A 19,211-nucleotide genomic window follows, 5' to 3' on the forward strand; every position below is an offset into this window, starting at 1 on the left:
AAATACTAGAGACTGTTAAACATTGAAATTGAATGTTACATCTTGCTCTGTTGGACATTGTTATCTTTTTAAAGGGCTTGGGTATACAGTATTATGGTCTAACTTAAACTAAAGGAGCAGATTAAAGTTCTTAAGAGCTGTGATTTGTGCTTTCATGTTATTTTCCTTGAAGTGTTAGCAGCTGCCATGTGACACCTTGCCGGTGGCCACTCACATTGACTGGGTGCCTTTTAGGTTAAATTATCATAAATTATCTCCAAAGACCTTTGTCACTAAGAGTGATGATGGTGTTTTATTACATTTTTTGTTTAAGAAAAAAAAAAAAGCTTGGCAAATCTCTGGAGAGACATAATCCTCCTCAATTTTATTCAGTCTCAGTCCTAGCAGTAGGACTATGAATGTGTTTAGATCTCAAAGTTTTCTTCTCCAAATTAAAAAAAAAAAAACAACAACAAAAAAAAAACGAATTCTTGAGAATCATCTGGACTTAAATTAGTTTACTTGATTTTTTTTTTTAATTTAAAGGAGAATAAAGGTAGGAAACATTGCCGACAGTTGCACATTACTCTAAGATCTGTTCCTCTCCAGCTCTCCAAGAATTAAATCACCTGTCCCACCCTTTAGAAACAACACTTCTGTCTCTTTAAAAACTGAAAATGAGAAGGGGGCGGGCCTCCGGAGTAGCGAAGGCTCTGATTGGTCCAGCTGGCAGGAAGTGGGCAGTGAAAGCGTCGCTTCAGTTTTGTCCGGAGGCGGCGGGGTGAGTGGCCAGAGACCTAACGGGGCTTTGGGACCTTGGACGGGTAGTTGCTTAAAATCGCAGGAGTGTGAACGTGGGGTGCAAAACGGACCCCCTTCGTCGCGGTGGGTTAGGAGCCCTGGCAGCCCTTTTGCGGAGGTGCCACACCCTGACGGCTGGGCCGCGGGGGGCCAGGGGTCCACTCGAACCGCCAGGACCGCGCAGTGGCCGAGGGACTGGAAGGAAGGTGTTCCCCGGGCGCTGGCCGCCGCCTTCCGAACGCGGCCTTGGCCCGTATCTCAACGTAGATTCTCTTTTTCCCCTGTTCTGCAGGCTCGTTTCTGGCATGATGGCGCAAAGGGCCTTCCCGAATCCTTATGCCGATTATAACAAATCCCTGGCCGAAGGCTACTTTGATTCTGCTGGGAGGGTGAGTTTGGGAAATTTCTGCCTCCACCCCTACCTCCAAACCCCAGTGTTTGGAAAGTAGTTCGATTTTGCCTGAAAGAAAGGGATGACCATCCCTTTTTAAAAAAATACATAATTTCAGTATAAACATATAAAATACTTCAAATATATAAAGTACATATGAAAATAGTTTGAGCTCTAACATGTTGAACTTATATAAGAAGTTGTTCATAATATTTGTAATAGTAATTGATCATTGAAATAACTTCAGCCATTGATATTTAAATTATCAAAATTGGCAGCTCTGCAATTTACTGTGTAATCTTGCCTTTTTTTTTTTTTTAAATCATTTTTGGTTTGTTTTTCAAGAGAGGTGAGAAATCGTGCTGGCTTTTCACATGGGCAGTGTTACTGTTTTCTGATTGAACAGGAGTACCGGCAGGATAAGGACGAGGGTAAACCAGAATGCAATGAAGACATCTTTAAACTGCAGCTGCTAAGAGAGGTTTGGGACACAGGCCTGAAATCTTTGTCCCATTTCCACTCAACCCCACAACTGGAAAATAAATAAATGAATGAATACGTGAAAGTGGTCAGTTAAACTGATGGGCACCTCACAAGTCACCGTAGGGTTACAAAGAGAACCTGGGCTTGAGATTCCAGAGGCCTGTGTTTTCTCATGCCTGTGAACATAATTGTTAAGAGGGTATACACCTAGTCGAGAAAGTGTTGGGTGGGAAGTGTTAAGTGTTAGGTGGGAAGAGTGATCTCTTTAAATGTGCACACATTTTTAAATTTTACCAGCTAATTTCTTCTAGGCTCATCAGCCATACAAAAAGCATTTTGCTTGTGATTGAAGGGCCTTAGAGATTCCATATCTGCCCCAAGTGAACTTTCAGTAATTCTGTTGATTCTTTAAAACACTAAGCATTGTAGTTTAACTTGGGTAGTGCAAGTAGGAGGAATGGAAGAGATGGCAGAGAGTTGTAAGATAGAAGGCTGCCTAAGTGTATATAGAGCTGGAATTAATATGATTCTTTTAAGACCAGAATTGAACCGCCGAAACAAGGCCTCTAATCACTACCTTGAAGCCAGATGGCTTCCTTTTGGCTTTTTGGACCTGGGTTCTGCCTAGCTCTGCAGATCTTGAAGCTGAAGCATTTGTCTTCTCTTGTCTTTTTGGAGGAAGATCTGCAGCTTCATGTTTCTTGGCAAAGAGAACAGTTGAGTATAGATCCTAATGACAGAAGCCTTCAATGGAACATAGCTTGCTGTTTAGGCTGCTTATAAAGTAAATGCTAATTACAAATTTAAGACTGTATCTAAGGGAGAAAAATAACAATACTCATAAATTTGAACTCTGGCACCAAAATAATAGTGTAATTTATTGCCTGACACATGGTTTTTGGACAATCCTCCTCCCACTTCTAAAATTGTTTAATGTTGAACACTAAGAAACAGACCCTGGAGATCTGTCCTCCTTAATTTGTTAATGCGAATATTTCAATAAGGAACTGCTCTGTTTTCTGGCATCTATTGAAAAAGGGCTTTTAGAAACTCTTCATATATTTGCTAGGTTTGAATAATTTTTTGGTCTGCCACAAGCAATCAATATTCTTAGGCAGGTCGCTTTTATTAAATGCAATTATGTGCCAAATGGAAGGTAACGTCCCTTCTTGAGGCTGAGGCATTCTCATTATTCTTGGTCGCTTACAGTAAGGTCAGGCAAGATGATAAATTATCCATGATCTACGAACAGAATATGACATGTTCTTATGTAGATGCACTCTTCTATCTAGTTAAGATTTATAGGCCTTTTATATTAATACTGAAGTATATTTTATCTTACTAAATGTGTTTTTAAGGCTTGTTGAAATCTTAACGTCTTGGCAGACATTGTTAAATGATGGGAATGTGTCCGTCAAACAATGTGGTTTCTTCTTCAGAGTGTGAAATAAGGGATCATAGTGATGCTTTAGAATAAATAACCCAGGTATGGTTGATCATCTAATTTGCCTTATCAGAGGTAGTCTTCAAAGTATCAGTAAAATTTAATGTCTTTTATTACCACTAATAATTCTGATACTGCCTTTCCTACATTTTTCTTTCCTACATTTTTTTCCTACTGCCTTCCTACATTTTTTTAAAATGCCTTTTTTAAAAAAATGAGGTTATGATGCTTCCAGGTCATTGTTACATATGTTTTTACCATCCTTATGTGATGAAATGTTTGTACCTTTGTAATGTTCCCCAACATTATTTCACTATTTTAATGCTTTGTGAAGTCCAAGTCTGAGAATCAGAGCAGATTACTAAAAATAGAGGTATATATTAAAGTGACCTTTTAAGACACTTAATGATTCAACGTATCCAGAACTTTCTAAATGTTTTTCACTTATTAGAACAAATAATATAACTTTTTGGTAAGCCTCACCATTTGCCCTTCATCTGTGGTCCTTTACATGGATGTCACCAACCCCACACCTGACTTAGTGTGTTTTCAGTCTATATCCAAAATATTTTTATAGACCATTGGATTGCTTAAAATAGTAAAAATGTCAGCATTTGAATCCCTGAATGCAAAGGATATGAGACCCATGATCTCATTTGGTCCTCAGTGCACCTTTGACATTGGTGGGTCAGGTGTTATTATCCTGACTTTACAAGGCAGCTGAAGCATAAAGAAGTTACAGGTTGAGCATGGTCACTCAGCTAATAGCAGACAAGGATGTAGCCTGGCTCATTCATTGAGTGATATTTGTGAGGCCTGTAGCCAGCCAGGCACTGTGCTGGGCGTGGGTTTTTATGTGGGTTTTTGATCCAATGTTTTTTCTACTCTGCTGAAGGCTCCTAATATCTGTGAATTTATTTAGCTTTTCTTATGCTACTTCTACAGTTTTTTAAAAATGTTTATACATTTTTTTCTAAATGGATTTTTTATAAATATTTATCATCATTTTTTAAACAACAGAAGCAATTAGTATTTTTTTAGGGAATTAACATTGCATCTGCCTGAATACTAAAAATCCAATTGCTTGAAAACAGCAAATATCTTCTGTTTTATGCTTAGTTTAATAAAATGGTTTTTATTATAAAATGAAATATTGAGTTAAATAATAGATGACTCCTAGTAAATGGAAATAACTGTGATCCTGTTTATCACTGGCAGTCTAATATTTAATTAAAATTTGTATGTAAAACATTTAAATTACATTAAAAATATTTCCTTACTTGAGTAAGAAAATACAGTAGCACTTTTACATTTTGTTCATTCATCCTTGTTGTTTAAGAATAAAATAATTGTCCTGTTCTCTCAGGCAAAAAACTGCAGCTTGAAAGGAAATGAAGTACCCTCCTATTTCTAACAGCCTATAGTCTAGGACACCAAGTGGCCTATATTTTTTGACACTTGTTTTCCCTTTAATATCTACAGCTGACTCCTGAGTTCTCACAACGCTTGAACAATAAGATTCGAGAGCTTCTTCAGCAAATGGAGAGAGGCCTGAAGTCAGCAGACCCTCGGGATAGCACTGTTTACACTGGTTGGGCAGGTATGACTGGGAGCTGGCTCAAGCGTGGGAGAGGAGAGCTGCCTGGCTGAATGGTACACCCTTAAGTGCTTCCTGCATCTGCATAGGAATAATTGCTTCTGGGGAGAAGGCTGTGCTCTCAGCCTAACCTGGTATCTTCTGGATCTTTAACAGTGTCCAGAATTTAGAGCAGAGTAAGCATATTCCTAGAATTCGTGCCTGACACAAATTTGGGTGGCTTTCATACTTGGGTGAAAAATTGATGTTCAGTGTTACATAGTTAATTCAGAAACGGAGTTTCACTGAGAAGAGTTGGAAAGATTCCCAAAATGCAGTGCATGAAACAGGCGAATTTACCCATGGAAAATAAAACATGTCCAAAATTGTCTTTTTTTTTTTTTTTTAAGTTACCATATAACAAGTGTCCATACGGGAACTCAGTATAGAGTATAGATTCCATGAACTAATCCTCCATTATAGTCATTGCTCATTGATGTGCATTCACTGTTTTGCTGGCCATTGAGAGGTTGAGAAAGTTTGGGGGAAAACTGTACATAGATGTCAAAAAAGTGAGAAAGAGGCAAACCAAAGAAGGAAAGTTGAACTGCAGCTAGCTTACAAATGCAGAGAGGGAAGACAGCTTTCTAATCTTGAAGGAAACACAGGTTAGAGACTTCATGTTTCCCAGTCATTCTGAAAAGCAGACAAGGAGGAATAGGTTTTTAGCTTAAGAGGTTTGGATTTGATTTTAAGGCAATGGTGCTTATCATAAAAATGCAGGTTCTTAGGCCTCACAGCAAGATTCTGCCTCAGTACTCTTGAGCAGGACCCAGGAATCCGCAGTTTACAAGCCTCCATGGTCCTGATGCAGATGGTGATGGTCTTTCTCAGAGCATACCTTGAGAGTAGAGGAATTTACTGTTAATAGTAGCAGCCTCTTAGTAATCCTCTGTTATGGCAAGTGATTCTGTTCCTTCTCTTGAGTTTGGGAAGGCAGAGAAAATTAGTAAAATTTTAATCTCTCGGGGATGTTTAAGGTCAGTCTTTTATAAAACAGAAGGAGTGGTCTAGATAGTGTTATTGTTAGTTGCTCCGTTGTGTCTGACTCTTTGAGACCCCACAGACTATAGCCCGCCAGGCTCCTCTGTCCATGGGATTTTCCAGGCAAGAATACTGGAGGGATTGCCTTTCCCTTCTCCAGAGGATCTTCCCAAACCAGAACCCGGGTCGAACCCGGTCAAACCCGGGTCTCCTGCATTGCAGGCAGATTCTTTACCATCTGAGCTACGTGTTGGACCCTCCCTTTTATAGTATAGTGTTATAATTTTTGTGGATTTAGAAGCTTAACACAAGAAATGTTAAGATGAGAATAAAATGAAAGTATTTTGTTTCAAGAGAGACATTATAGCAACAGCTGTCATTTATTGAGTAGCTATGCTGTGTTCCAGGTGTGCAGTCATTGGTAAATAAATCTTATTGATTAGTATTGCTCTTCTTTATTTAAAATTATGAGGATTTGAACAGAACAGGACAACTGAGACAGATGGCTGGATCTCATTCCGTAACTGATTGTTAAAAGAATGACATAAATCTGTAACTCACCTCCTTCAGGTGAGCTTATATTATTATATATCATGAGGTACCTTGCTTTAGGAGCAAAAGAAGTGGTGATTGATTTCAAGTTTGAATTGATCGTTTGACAACCTAAGGAAAAACTTCACTATTGGCAGAGCTGGTTGAGAATCAAAGTTAAAATTTCTTTGGAAATAGAAAAAAGAAAAAGTTACTCCAAAGTAGAATGCAAGTTTGTTTAAAATTTTTCTGGCAATATGGAGTTTTTGGCATCATTTTCTTTGAATTGCCTGTGTCCTTCAACTCTTTTATCCTTCCGTATCTATGATATTCATTGCTGTCTCCTGAAAGCAGGGGCAAATTGGCATAGTAAGCAGTTAAGGATTTCTGCAGTTGCTGGTTATTTTATGATGTAGCATTAAATTTTCTAGATAAATTTGATAATGGCTTTCAAGGCAAGGTTCCTAATGCCTCCTGATCAAGCACTGCTATAAAGCCGTTGTTGCCACATAGAATGGATTGTCTCCTCCAGTGTTTTCCTAAGTAAAATGCTTTCCTATGCAAATATTCCATCTGAACAACATAAAATTTGTTGCGGGAGAAACTAAAGCTGATTCAACCACAGAATATCATAATATCATATTATGTTTTATCAACTATCATCTATTCATAACTGCAATTTTATTAGCAAAAATACATTCATGAGCATCTTAACACAATAAAAATACTTTGTGTTCTGTCTCAAAGCAGTGTTTACATACTAATGGGTAGCTTTGTGTGTTACTTTTGTGCCTTATTATCTTTCAAAAAGTAATTCTTTTGAGGAAAAGAGGATTGTATGTTTTTAACTTTGGTCACCAAATTTAGGATCATATTTCTATAAATATTATTATTTGCTCTTGTTATTAATTTTGCCAAAATAACATTCCTTTGGGAAACATTAATTATAGAAACTTTTTAAAACTTTATTTCCTTCTTCAGCATTCACGTCTATTAAATATTTATTATCATATGCAGTAAAACTCTTTTCATATGATATGTGGTTTATTTGAGAAACTATGATTGTAACATGATTGTTACAATTAGAACCTTAAATTTCTATCTTATTTTGTTAAGTTTCACTCCCCAGTAGAAATACAGTCTGATTTCTTTGCTGATTTGGATAGGATTGTTTTTGGACTAGGATTGGGTTCAGTTTCATATACCCAAAATAATCAAAATTACAGTGGCTCAAACACAATAAATTTTTTTTTCTCTGATGCAATAGAAGAGGCATCGCTTTGCTGACTGTATAGTCAAAGCTTTGGTTTTTCCAGTAGTCAAGTGTGGATGTGAGAGTTGCACCATAAAGAAGGCTGAGCACCAGAGAATTGATGCTTTTAAGCTATGGTGCTGGAGAAGACTCTTGAGAGTCCCTTGGACAGCAAGTAGATCAAACCAATCAATCCTAAAGAAAATCAACCCTGAATATTCATTGAAAGGACTGATGCTGAAGCTACAATACTTTGGCCACCTGATGCGAAGAGCCGACTCATTGGAAAAGATCCTGATTCTGGGAAAGATTGAGGGCAAGAGGAGAAGACGGAAGCAAAGGTTGAGACGGTTAGATAGCATCACTGACTCAATGGACATGAGTTTGAGCAAACTCAGGAAGATAGTGAAGGACAGGGAAGCCTGGCATGCTGCAGTCTGTGGGGTAGCAAAGAGTCAGACATGCCTTAGCAACTGAACAAAACAAAAAGATGTAAAGGAAAGCCAGAGGGAGGTGGTCCAGAGCTACGGTGATAGCCTCAGGATGTCAAAAGGAACCCAGGCTCATTTCTTTCTCTCCATCGTCCCTCAGCCAATCCTTTGGCATTGCCCTTTTTTGGATTTCAGAGGGTCAGATGCCACTTAGTGACTCAGCAATAGCTACAACATCCCTCAGCACTAGCTTCTGTCCCTTGACCAAATAACAACTGAATATCCAGCGATTATATGGGCTTTTCAAGGCTGCAGGGAGGAAAAGGACAAAGAAAAAATGCATTTCGTCCTTTAAAATAAGACTTCCAGGAAATCCTACTCAGCATTTCAATTCTACTTTCTTTGCATTGGGTAGAACATAGTCACATGGTCATACCCCTTAACAAGGAAGGATGGTGAATGTAGTCTAAGCTGGGGTCTGTGAGGAGCGTGGATTTGGGGTAAGACCTAGAAATCTCTAAGTTCTGTACAACATGAAAAAGGATCCTTTTTTGTTCCTTTGTTCGCACAAGGCATGTAGACAGTAAGCCACAGTTTTTCCATCTGCAAAAGGCTCTCTAACCTGGCTCTCTAATTTGGGAGAATTTTTATAAGGATAAATTTATCATTAACATGAGTTGGAGTAAGCTCCGAGAGTTGGCAGTGGACAGGGAAGCCTGGCATGCTGCAGTCCATAGGGTCACAAAGAGTCTGACTGTTTCTCAGACTGAACTTCTGAACTGAACTGAACTGATAAATGTTTGAAATATGCTAAGCAATATTTTGCCTACTCTGTATTTCTAGGGAGATTAATATTTGGATTTTGACTGAAAATTTCTTACTCACTTTTAAGTTCCTTAATTTCTATAAGTAATAGTCTTTTCATAAAACCTGCCATAGAAAGGAACTATTCTAGAAATGCCAAATCATAAATCATTTTTCTAGAGCCAAGTATAACTTAAACTTAGAAATGGGGCTACAGCAGGTTCTAAACACTGTGAAACATTAGTGGTTTCTCAGCCCCAGTAGACAGCTCTCTGCCTCTCCTTTCCGCTTCCTCTCAAAGTCTCACTGGCTTGTCACAGAGTTATAAAGTCCTTAATTTGTTTGTAACATTTGTCAATCCTCAGTACACCCTGTAGTCCTGTATCTGTGTTTCTGGTTCATGACTCCAAAGAAAACCACAGGGCTAGGCTGCCCAACTTCATGATACTTCATTCATGCTATGCCTAGATTTGTCTCAGTTGTTCAGCTTGATCTTGAAAGAGTTTCAGTGAAGAGAAAAAGCACCCGTGTGTTTTTAATGTTTACATATGAACTTAAAACTGAAAAATGGGACTTGCATCATTTTTTAATTTTCCAACAAAAACTGAGACTAATAGTGATAGATTACTTTTCTGCTAGAGTACCTCTGTGTGTTATATGTGCTTTAGAAGACACTATACTGCTTTACTGGTAAGGGTGACATATACAAGTTTAAATTGACACTCAAAAGAAGCAGATCATTGCTTTAGAAAGTACTTAACATCGACTTTACAAACTTTTACAACTAAAATTATCTTGGCTTTTATTTTTAAATGAAAGCAGAGGATATATATAATATGGTGATGAGAGTGATTAACATAAACTTTTAATAGGATTCAGATATCATCTCTGAAGCCTTTATTTATACCTGTGGGTTGTCATGGTGCAGTTTTACAAGGTGTATTCTTTGGTGTTTATCTTTTTTTATTCACTGCAGAGAAGTGATATGCTTTGATCCTTAGGTAGTAAAGAAAGAATAATTTTAAAATCTCATAACTATCTCTTATTGGCAAATGAAGCAATTTTTACCACAAATCCCTCTGGTCTCTTTTTTACTTATTTAGGAATGAAGTGTTGTGAATAATCAATTTTTTCAGTCAGTAATTGAGAATTAACACATTATTACTATACATTAATGTTCAAAACACAATTCAATACTTTAATAATAAAATACATTGATTGAATGAATTTTGGCTCCTAAAGGAATGAGGATCGTCAGTATGCAATTTCATGATCATTTGACTGTGGAAAGATAAGGGGAAAAATTAAAATTTGATTCTTGTTAATAAAGTGCTAATAGGATTTACATTTGAATGACAGGAGCGAGTGTGTATGTGCATATATGCCAGTCACCGATGTTATATGCCAGGCTTCAGGTAGGTGCTCTGCATTAAATAACGCTTCTGCATCTCAAGGCAGCTCCATGGCATGCATACTATTCATACCCTGATTTTGCAGATGAGAAACTGAATCAGAGCGAGGCTGAGTACCTTGTTCAAGGGTACACAGCTAGTTGGTGACAAAGATAGAGCCCTGCTCTTTGGTCTCTGAGAATGTGTGTGTGTGTGTTGGCGGGGGTGGGTGGTTGGAGTTTACTCTCCACTCCTACATTGGGTTTACTCCATACATTTGATAGGTAAAAAAGGCAAGTGAAGAAGACCAACACATAAGCTATGAGATGAAGTAATGTGAGCCATACCAACTTTTTAGAAATGGCTAATGACTAGTCAATTATAAGTGTTTTAGAAAAAGTCAGAATAAGCCCTGCAAAAACATGACAGGAATTTGGAAAGATTGAGGGAATCGTGGCTTGTTAGAAAGGCAAGAATAACTACTATTAAAATGTCTACAGGAAAAAGTTATTTGCGACTGGACATAGAGTAAAAACCCTAGAAAGATTTAAGGGCATTTGCAGCTAGAAAAGTGTAATCTGCACCTTTGTTCCTTAGAGTGTTCTTCCGCTTTCTAATCCTAAATTAATATATTCAGAGCATGGCTCCAGGATAGAAAATTAACTGGGCCAAAACAGAAGCTTTTCCTCATAATTGCTTGTATTTGAAAAGGCTTGTTGAGGATCCTCTTGTGTAAAACATTACCCATAGTCTGAAAGCAATCAGTAGCTCTTGCAACTGTTAATAAGCAATATTTGACATGAACAGCCTCAGCTCTTTTCACTGAAATCCTCCTCTGTAAAATCGAATACACAGAAGTGTACTGCATCGTGATATTGATGTATGACATACACTAGCAGTAAGCATTGAGTTGTTCATTTTTAGCTTTAATCCTTTCCCAGTAGAGTTTCAAGAATTCTTTGCTATGCACTCCCAGCTTGGGAGGCAAGGGAAGCTGTTTAGATCTTTAGTTGCCCCTGCAAGAACCGTTCACTGTGCCCATGCACACAGCAGACGGTGCGTCTGTCTGGCATAGCAGGCATGGAAACCCCTTAAGATCAAATCTGAAGTCCAGCTATTAAGTGATGGTAGGTGATGCCCCTGCCAGGGACTGAACCCATGCTCCCTGCACTGGAATCATGGGATCCTAACCACTTACTGCCAGGAAATTCCTATCCTAGTAAATATACTTAATCACAAATTGAGATTGTTTTCAAAGGTTATTTTTCAGAGATAACTCCAGATCAAAGACCCAGCAAGGGTTAGTCCATTTCTGTTCAGTAGCTTGTTTTTTGAACCATCCTGAAGGACTAACAGAAGGCAAGGTATCAATAACTTTTAAGTAAATTATGGTTAAATGAGTTAAGTTAAAAAAAACTCATCTAATAACTTGCTCGCATTTAAAAAATGAATAGGGACTTCCTTGACAGTGGGCTTCCCATGTGTCTCAGTGGTGAAGAATCTGCCTGCCACTGCAGGAGATGCAGGAGACACGGGTTCAATCCCTGGGTCAGGAAGATCCCCTGGAGAAGGAAATGGCAACCCACTCCAGTATTCTTGCCTGGGAAATCCCATGGACAGGGGAACTTGGTGGGCTACAGTCCACAGGGTCCCAAAGAGTCAGACAGGACTGAGGTTGCATGCACACAGGTGGTGCCCAGGGATCTGTGGGGACTCACCAGAGGACATGACGCCCCCTGCCATCTGGGTTTTGCTCCAAGTAGATTTGTTCTAGGAGGGAGAAGATTGTAAAGTGCTTTATAAAATGGAAAACGTGAAGCACTGGTGAGGTACTATTATTATAAAGGATTAGTGAGCAGATGAAGTTTTCTCACATTAGAAATTAGCATTTAGTAGGAAAGATTGCTTCCCTTGCAGATAACAAAGTAAGAAAAGTAAACCCAAGGGATGGCTGATCTCACTAGTGTCTTTAAGAGGGAATGAGGAAAGGTGCTAGCCCTCATTTAATTTCATTTTTCCCCACTCTTAACTATGATAATTCCCAAGGGAAATAATGATCGACTCACATTTAAAAAATACACACAGGACTCTAGCGGCTTTAGTTCTAAAAGACATGACCCAATCTTCTGTACCAACTCGCAAAGTTAATGAGGCTAAGATTGGCATATATTTCCTCTTTTCAAGTATTAGATAACATTTTAAATAAGAGGATGTGCAGCATAATCCCTAGAGTAATATTAACTCACGCTCTAAATGCAAGTTATTAAAGTGTTTCAAGATGCTGTTCCTCTGATCTGCCAAATGTATAGCCTCTGAGCTACAGTTTTAGCATGTGGGTGTTACTTTCTGCTGATATCAGATATTTGAAAGGAATTGCTCTGGCCAGGTGTCTTTTCTTTGCAATTTGATATTCTTCTAAGTAGCTCTTTGTCAAAGCCAGCATTTCAGTGTCTAATTTGAGCCTTGACCAAGTGTCCTTCACTGTCATGAGAGGCATCGGTGCCTCCCACCCAACACTGTTAGGACAAATGGAAGGAATCAGTGGCGTGGATCTCCAGTGGGGCTGTGAGGGCCCTTCATGATGATCACTGGATAGATGCATGCACCGTGAATGCTGCCTGCTTTCTCTGTGCCTACAGTTTATAAGGTGCGGACGTCATTGCGCTGTCAGTGATCTTAGTAATAAATGGCTGAGACTCAGGCCTGAAACAGCTGTAGGGTTTAGATATCACCAGTGTGCTTGGGGGAAGCAGGGTGAGAGTGTTTGTAGGTAGATCAGAAGAATTGACAGGAGGTAAAGAAAGAAGACATATATCTAAGCATTTGATTTTTACCCACAATACCAGGTGGCATGTCTTGTCAATTTCATTCCATTAACTTTAGCAGTTTACACAATGCCAGGTCCATAGTTGGTGCGGGTGCTTAATAAATATTGTTGAATGAATGAATGGATAAGTGAAAGGGAAATGACCTGTCTTTTACTACTCTAGCTACCATCTGTGCAAACTAAAAGCAGTAACAAACAAAACTAGAATGGGGAAAGAGTGAGAATCCAACTCATTTCATGTCTCAAGGATGTGAAAGAGTTCATTACATCCCATTCCCTTCAACCTCTGATGCAATTGAGAAATGAACTCAGCAATGAGACAGGGCTCATACATAATATTCACTTTATACTTGGCAGGGTTGGATAAAGAGCATATCGTTTAGACCTGGACATAAAGTGGGTTTCCCCCTTCTTGCCCCTAATTTAAACTTACCTGCTCTCATGTGCGTGCATGCTCAGTTGTGTCCAGTTCTTTGCGACCCAGTGGACTATAGCCCACCTAGCTCCTCTGACCAAGGGATTCTCCAGGCAAGAATACTAGGAGTGCGTTGCCATTTCCTGCTCCAGAGGATCTTCCTGACCCAGGGATCAAAACCCAAGTCACCTGCATGTCCTGCATTGTTAGGAGGATTCTTGACCACCATGCCACCTGAGAACTCCCTAGACTTAAAGAGCCTCTGGACAGCCAAGGAGTAGATGGCAATATGAAAACAAGATTGAGGAGAAGAGAGATGGCCTGATGTGGGGAAGATTTTCAGAATATGTGCAGGAAACACTTTGCTAACCCTCCTCAGAGGAGCCAGTGAGAGAGGAGAGAGACAGGAGATAGGAGGAGGAAGAAGAATATGGTTCCCTCTGTATTTTCTGTCCCTTTAGATCAGGCATCAGTGATGAGACAAAGCAACTCATTCAGCACTCAGAGAGAATCACAGACTAATGGGAGTTGGGCATTCATTGAGTAGTTACTGGGTGCTGAAGACTGTTGTACTGATTAGAATGATTTACAGTTAACTATGGAGTAGCTGGGCTTCCCAGATGGCGCTATTGTTAAAGAACCTGCCTGCCAATGCATGAGACATAAGACACACAGGTTTGATCCCTGGGTCTGGAAGATCCCCTGGAGGAGGCATGGCAACCCACTCTAGTATTCTTGCATGGAGAATCCCATGGACAGAGGAGCCTGGCAGGCTACAGTCCATGGGTCACAAAGAGTCGGACATGACTGAGGCGACTTAGCATGCACACACACATACATGGAGTAGCTACTGTTATTTCCAGTTAATAGATAAAGATGCTCAGGCACACATAGGTTTAGTAAGTGGAGTGAGATCACACAGCTAGGAAGTAGCATAGATAGGCTTCGATCTCAAGCAGTGAGTCACGAACCTGTACTGTTAATAACTATTGTGTTAAAGGATTTATCACCTATTATGGCAGTCTAAGGCTTACCTGATGGTTCAAACGGTAAAGAATCTTCCTGCAATGTGGGAGACCCGGGTTCAATCCCTGGGTCAGGAAGACCCCCTGGAGAAGGGAATGGCTACCCAGTCCAGTATTCTTGCCTGGAGAATGCCGTGGATAGAGGAGCCTAGCAGGGGGCTGCAGTGCATGGGGTCGCAAAGAGTCGACACAACTGAGCGACTAACACTTTCACTTTCCATGGTAGTCTGAATAACGAATAGGAGTGCTTCCTAATTTGACAGTTAGGAAGCAGTACTCTGCAGGGCACTGAGGGAAGGAAGGAGGAAAGTATAATAATCCCCCTTTTTTTCATTTTAATCTCTCTTCCTGTTTGGTTCTGGAAATAGATAATGGAGAAAAGAAGACACCTCTTCAGCGTGCTCATTTGCCTTTTTTTATTTACAATTCCACCTCTTTGTTTGGGTCAGTATTTTTAAATTAAGGATTTAAAGTCACAACTAGTTTCCTCCTCAGCTTACCTGTATTAAAAGTACTGGAGTTATTTGGGAAGCCGGCGCTACGCCCAGCTTCAGTCTGAAGACAGACTGGATGTACTGGTCCGTCCAGTGCTCGCATCCAGGCTCTGTGGGGAATGACTGCAGGGACCGGGAACCCCGCCCTAAAGACGCTGTCGTTTTGCTGAGGAAATGGAAGCACACACACTCAAAACACAATCATAGTTAGGATAATTATTAAAAATAATGCATTAGAAAATACCAGCCTGCTTAGAAAGCAGGTGATCATACTGTATGGGGTTATTTAGAGAAAACTTTAATTTCTCATATTTTTATTAATCTGAACAAAAAAAAAATTTGATGAGCTTTTGAAATTTCAACTAGGGAACCGTTCGTTTGAAACTTAGGGTGAAGCAACCCAGCCCCCCTCCTTTAGGAAGTTCTTGTCTCCGTATCACTCAAAACTATTAAGACACATTCTTGGGCGTTGACTGAACATCTCCAGTGGTTGCAGCAGTATCCATAATCTGAACGTGATTTTCCCCACCAGAGCATACATGAAGAAGAGTCTTCAAAAGCACCTAACCTGTAAGGAAATAACTTGCAGAGCTGAAGTACCAAGGCAGAGGTTTTTATGTCAGTGTAGGCTGGTTGTAAAATAAATGAATAATGTTAAGGAATAATCTCAAATGCAGAATTACGGAGAAGTGCTTTGAGAGCTTCATACATCTGTGGAGATTTTTATCATCTCCATAGACATTTGAGATGCATCAAGGTCTTGATTGGTCAAGATGAATAGGACTAATGATCCCTCAGAAATTCAAAGGCTTCCTATTAATTACTTCTCAACAGCTGGCTATATTTATAGTACTGCTGGGGATAAGTAGCTGAGTAAGGAAATTGCAGATTTAGAAGTGCCTCTATACAATTCACCCTCCCTTGCCAGAGTTGTAGCTACAGAAGGAAACAGAATAGAAAAAAATCTGGTTCAGAGCATTTATACTGAAAGCCAGGATGGATTCCGTTACAGCAAAGTTTTATTTGTTTTTTGTCTTTCAAGTAAATTAGTTTTCAACAATTTAAAACTGAGAGATTCCTGGGAGAATCTGTAAGCAGTGCCAGACATCCTGAACTTTTTATATAAAGAAGGACATCTGTCCCTAATGCAGTAATGTCCTTGTCCTTGAACCTTTCTGCAGTGATGAATATGTTTCTTTGCTGTCCATTCAGCAGCCAGTAGCCATATGTTAATTACACTAGCCATATGTTAATTACATTTCCAAGTGTTGGAAATGTGGTCAGTGTGACTGGGAAACTGAATTTTAAATTTGTTAATTTTAACTAACTTAGGTTTCTGTAGATACTTAAGGTTGCAGTCTGTCATAGTGAACACTAGTTCTGAGCAACCAGACAGATTCCACAAGTTATTAGATCAAAGTAATAGATATCTGGGTTTCTACTGGCCTCTGAGATCTTAGGAGATAAGTAGGTTCTTTTTTTATTTTCTGGAGGACATTTGTCCAACCTGTCTTCCCTAAACTCAGACCCATGCATCCTGCTGCCTGCTTGATATCTCCACTGAGATGTCTGATGAACATCTCAGAACTGACCTGTCCAAGATTTGGCTTCCTCTTTCTGCCACCTCCCCACCAGGCCCTGTATCAGACAGTTCTAGTGCTCATTCATATCTGGTTGCCCCTCTCCTTCTTGGTTTCCAGGAGGGTTAGACCTCTCAACTTCTTTCTAGTTAGGTGAGACCCCCTCTGGTCCAGGGGCCGCACGTGGGAGCAGCATGCAATTGCTGGCATGAGGCCCTGCGGTACCCTTCATGTTACGTGTGTCCCTAGTGAAGTCCTGCATGTTCAGTCCCATCTTGCAGGACCTAGACTAACACATATGGCTGAATTTATCTTTGAAAAATAGTGTTTTTGAATACTCCTTCTTCACATAAATTGACAATAGATTAGCATTAAATCTAAATTTCTGTGTCTCGTTTTTAACAATTTGAACCCCCAAGGAGTCCAGTCTTACTAGCCAGGTCATCCCCTGGTCTTCTTGTCCACGTGGATTTGCTTAGATGATTCCATGTGCTGGGAGTACTCTCTGCGTTTGCTCTGTTTCAGGCTTCCCACAAATGAAGCTTCCCTTTCAGTCCACACTCTGCCCATACCTCCTTCCTGATGATGTTTTTTTATCTCTGGGGTAGAAGAGGGTACTGTGTCCACCTGTCTGTTCCTCCTCCACCAGGTCAGCGTCCGAGGCTATGAATAACCACAGAATTAACATGCTGTTTCTAAAGCAATTACTGACTTATAATGCTTCATTCTAAATGGCACTTGATTGATTCATTTTTGCTGATATTACTTAAACGTGTCTGACTTTACATGTAAACTGGAGGTGGCGGCCCAGTAACAGCTTTCCTGTTCCCTTTGGGAAGTAAAGACACCATCCAGAGCAGGAATGGTCTCTTCTTCCTGAAGAAAAGTACTCATTGCTTGACAGAATTAGAATATTTTCCCCAATACTTCTTATAAAGTCACCTTTAATGACTTGAAGATTAATGGGAAAATAATGGATTAGATTTTGCTTTACTAATAATCTCAGTGTATAGCTTCATGTGGGTTATTTTCTCTTTTAAAATAGGTCAGTATGTTTCCTAACCAGATAGTCAAATTAAGACCAAAAAGCATTAGTTTTCATAGTTTAATGACGGTGGTCATCATGGAGTGGGCCAGCTAAAATAATAGAAGAATATTTTAACTTAAATTTTATATCAATGAAAACTTCACCCAGATTCATAAAAGGTGGGGCAGTCTTTCCTTTTTCTTAAAAACATAATTCTAAAGTCTAAAACAATCTGGAACATATTTTTACAATTAACTGCAAACAAATTTTAAATCTCATTTCAGTCTTTTCTGGTCTAGAAGAAAAGGTGAAAGGGTAGAAAAAGGAAGGAAATCTTGATTATTCAACCATTTGCTTACCAAACAATAGAGGAGGACATTTTATCTGCTGTTCAAATTTGAGCCCAAGAATGGTCTTGATTATGTAACATATTCTGTGATTGATGAAAACATTAAAAAGTTTAAACTCCATATATCATCCTGCATTGAGCCTCATGACCAGTTCTGATGGGTGTTATCCTAGAAACCACTAAAAAACATTCTTTCTCATTACATCAAATGTCCATTAAGAATTGGAATCATATTTGGGAGTGAGTTTATGAATGGATACAGCTGTAGTCTTCCCTCCTAAGTGGCCCTCCCCTCGAGGTGTTGGCCATCTCAGAGGATGGCACCGTTGCCCATCCAGCCGTTGAAGTTAGGCACCTGGGAGTCCTCTTGGTATTTCCCTCTCAGTCATTCCCCAGCAGGTTCTGTTGACTTGTACCTTCCAGACAGGTGTCTTTTCCATTCAGTCTTACTTCATCTCTACTGCAACTACTCTGCCTCTCACTTGTACGCCTCAGCCATCCTCCTAACTGCTCCTCCTACATCCACTGTTCCATATATTCTTTTCCAAATCTTACAGTGCAATTGCAGTGAAATTTTTTTTTGTATAAAATGTCTTTTAATGTATTTTTTTTTAACTGAAGGATAGTTGCTTTATAGTATTACATTGGTTTCTACCAAACATCAGCATGCATCAGCCATAGGTTTAACCATGTCCCTCCCCCTTGAACATCCTTCCCACCTCCCTCTGCAGTGAAATATTAAAAACGCAAATTTAGTTACGCTCTCAAATGGTGCTTTTCAAATAAAGCCCCAAATCCTTAACTGGTTTACTAGACCCTAAGTGGTCTACCTTCTGCCTACCTCCTGAACTTTGAAGAGAGCTTTGTTCTTTGGGATTAGGCTTGCTTGCATAAGGGGAATACACCTAAAATAACAGTGGCTTTAACACAACAGAATTTCTGTCTTGTGTAAGATAGTCGTAGTGTGGCACCTTCACAGTCCTCTGGGTTCTAAACTTCTTTGATCTTGATGTTTTACCATCCTCATCACAGAACTACCACCTCATGGCCTAAAGTGGCTGCTCTAGGTACACCATCACCTCTACATTCCAACCAGGAAAAAAGAAACAGCAGGTCTGCTCCCTTCAAGAACATTTTCTGAAGTTACCCCTATTATTTCCACTTTGTCTCATTGGTCAGAACTTACCCATGCACACATTCTTACCCAGACTGTTCTGGGTAACCATGTGCCTAGCTAAAATCCAAGGCATTATTGTTTACAGAAAAGGGAGATAAATTTTGGGCTTCCGCTTAGCTGTCTCTATTGCAAGAGTTAAACCCTTATTTTCTGGAGTGAAATGTGAATCAGAAATATTTGATGAAGAAAA

At 39.5% G+C, this 19,211-nt stretch overlaps 1 protein-coding gene across 4 annotated transcripts in view; it reads left to right on the top strand.

Moving 5' to 3' along the window:
• The first annotated feature begins 714 nt into the window (after window positions 1-714).
• Window positions 715-19,211, top strand: part of LANCL1 (LanC like glutathione S-transferase 1) — a 50,971-nt gene continuing 32,474 nt past the window's right edge. For 2 of the 4 annotated variants that reach the window (XM_061148839.1, XM_061148842.1), the window contains exons 1-3: window positions 715-760; window positions 1,073-1,169; window positions 4,581-4,698. In XM_061148839.1, the coding sequence (XP_061004822.1) occupies window positions 1,086-1,169; window positions 4,581-4,698 (202 nt within the window). In that variant the 5' untranslated portion in view covers window positions 715-760; window positions 1,073-1,085. The other 2 variants (XM_061148840.1, XM_061148841.1) reach the window with 2 other exon arrangements.

This window comes from Dama dama, chromosome 8 (genome assembly GCF_033118175.1).
Source record: "Dama dama isolate Ldn47 chromosome 8, ASM3311817v1, whole genome shotgun sequence".
Lineage (NCBI taxonomy): Eukaryota > Metazoa > Chordata > Mammalia > Artiodactyla > Cervidae > Dama > Dama dama.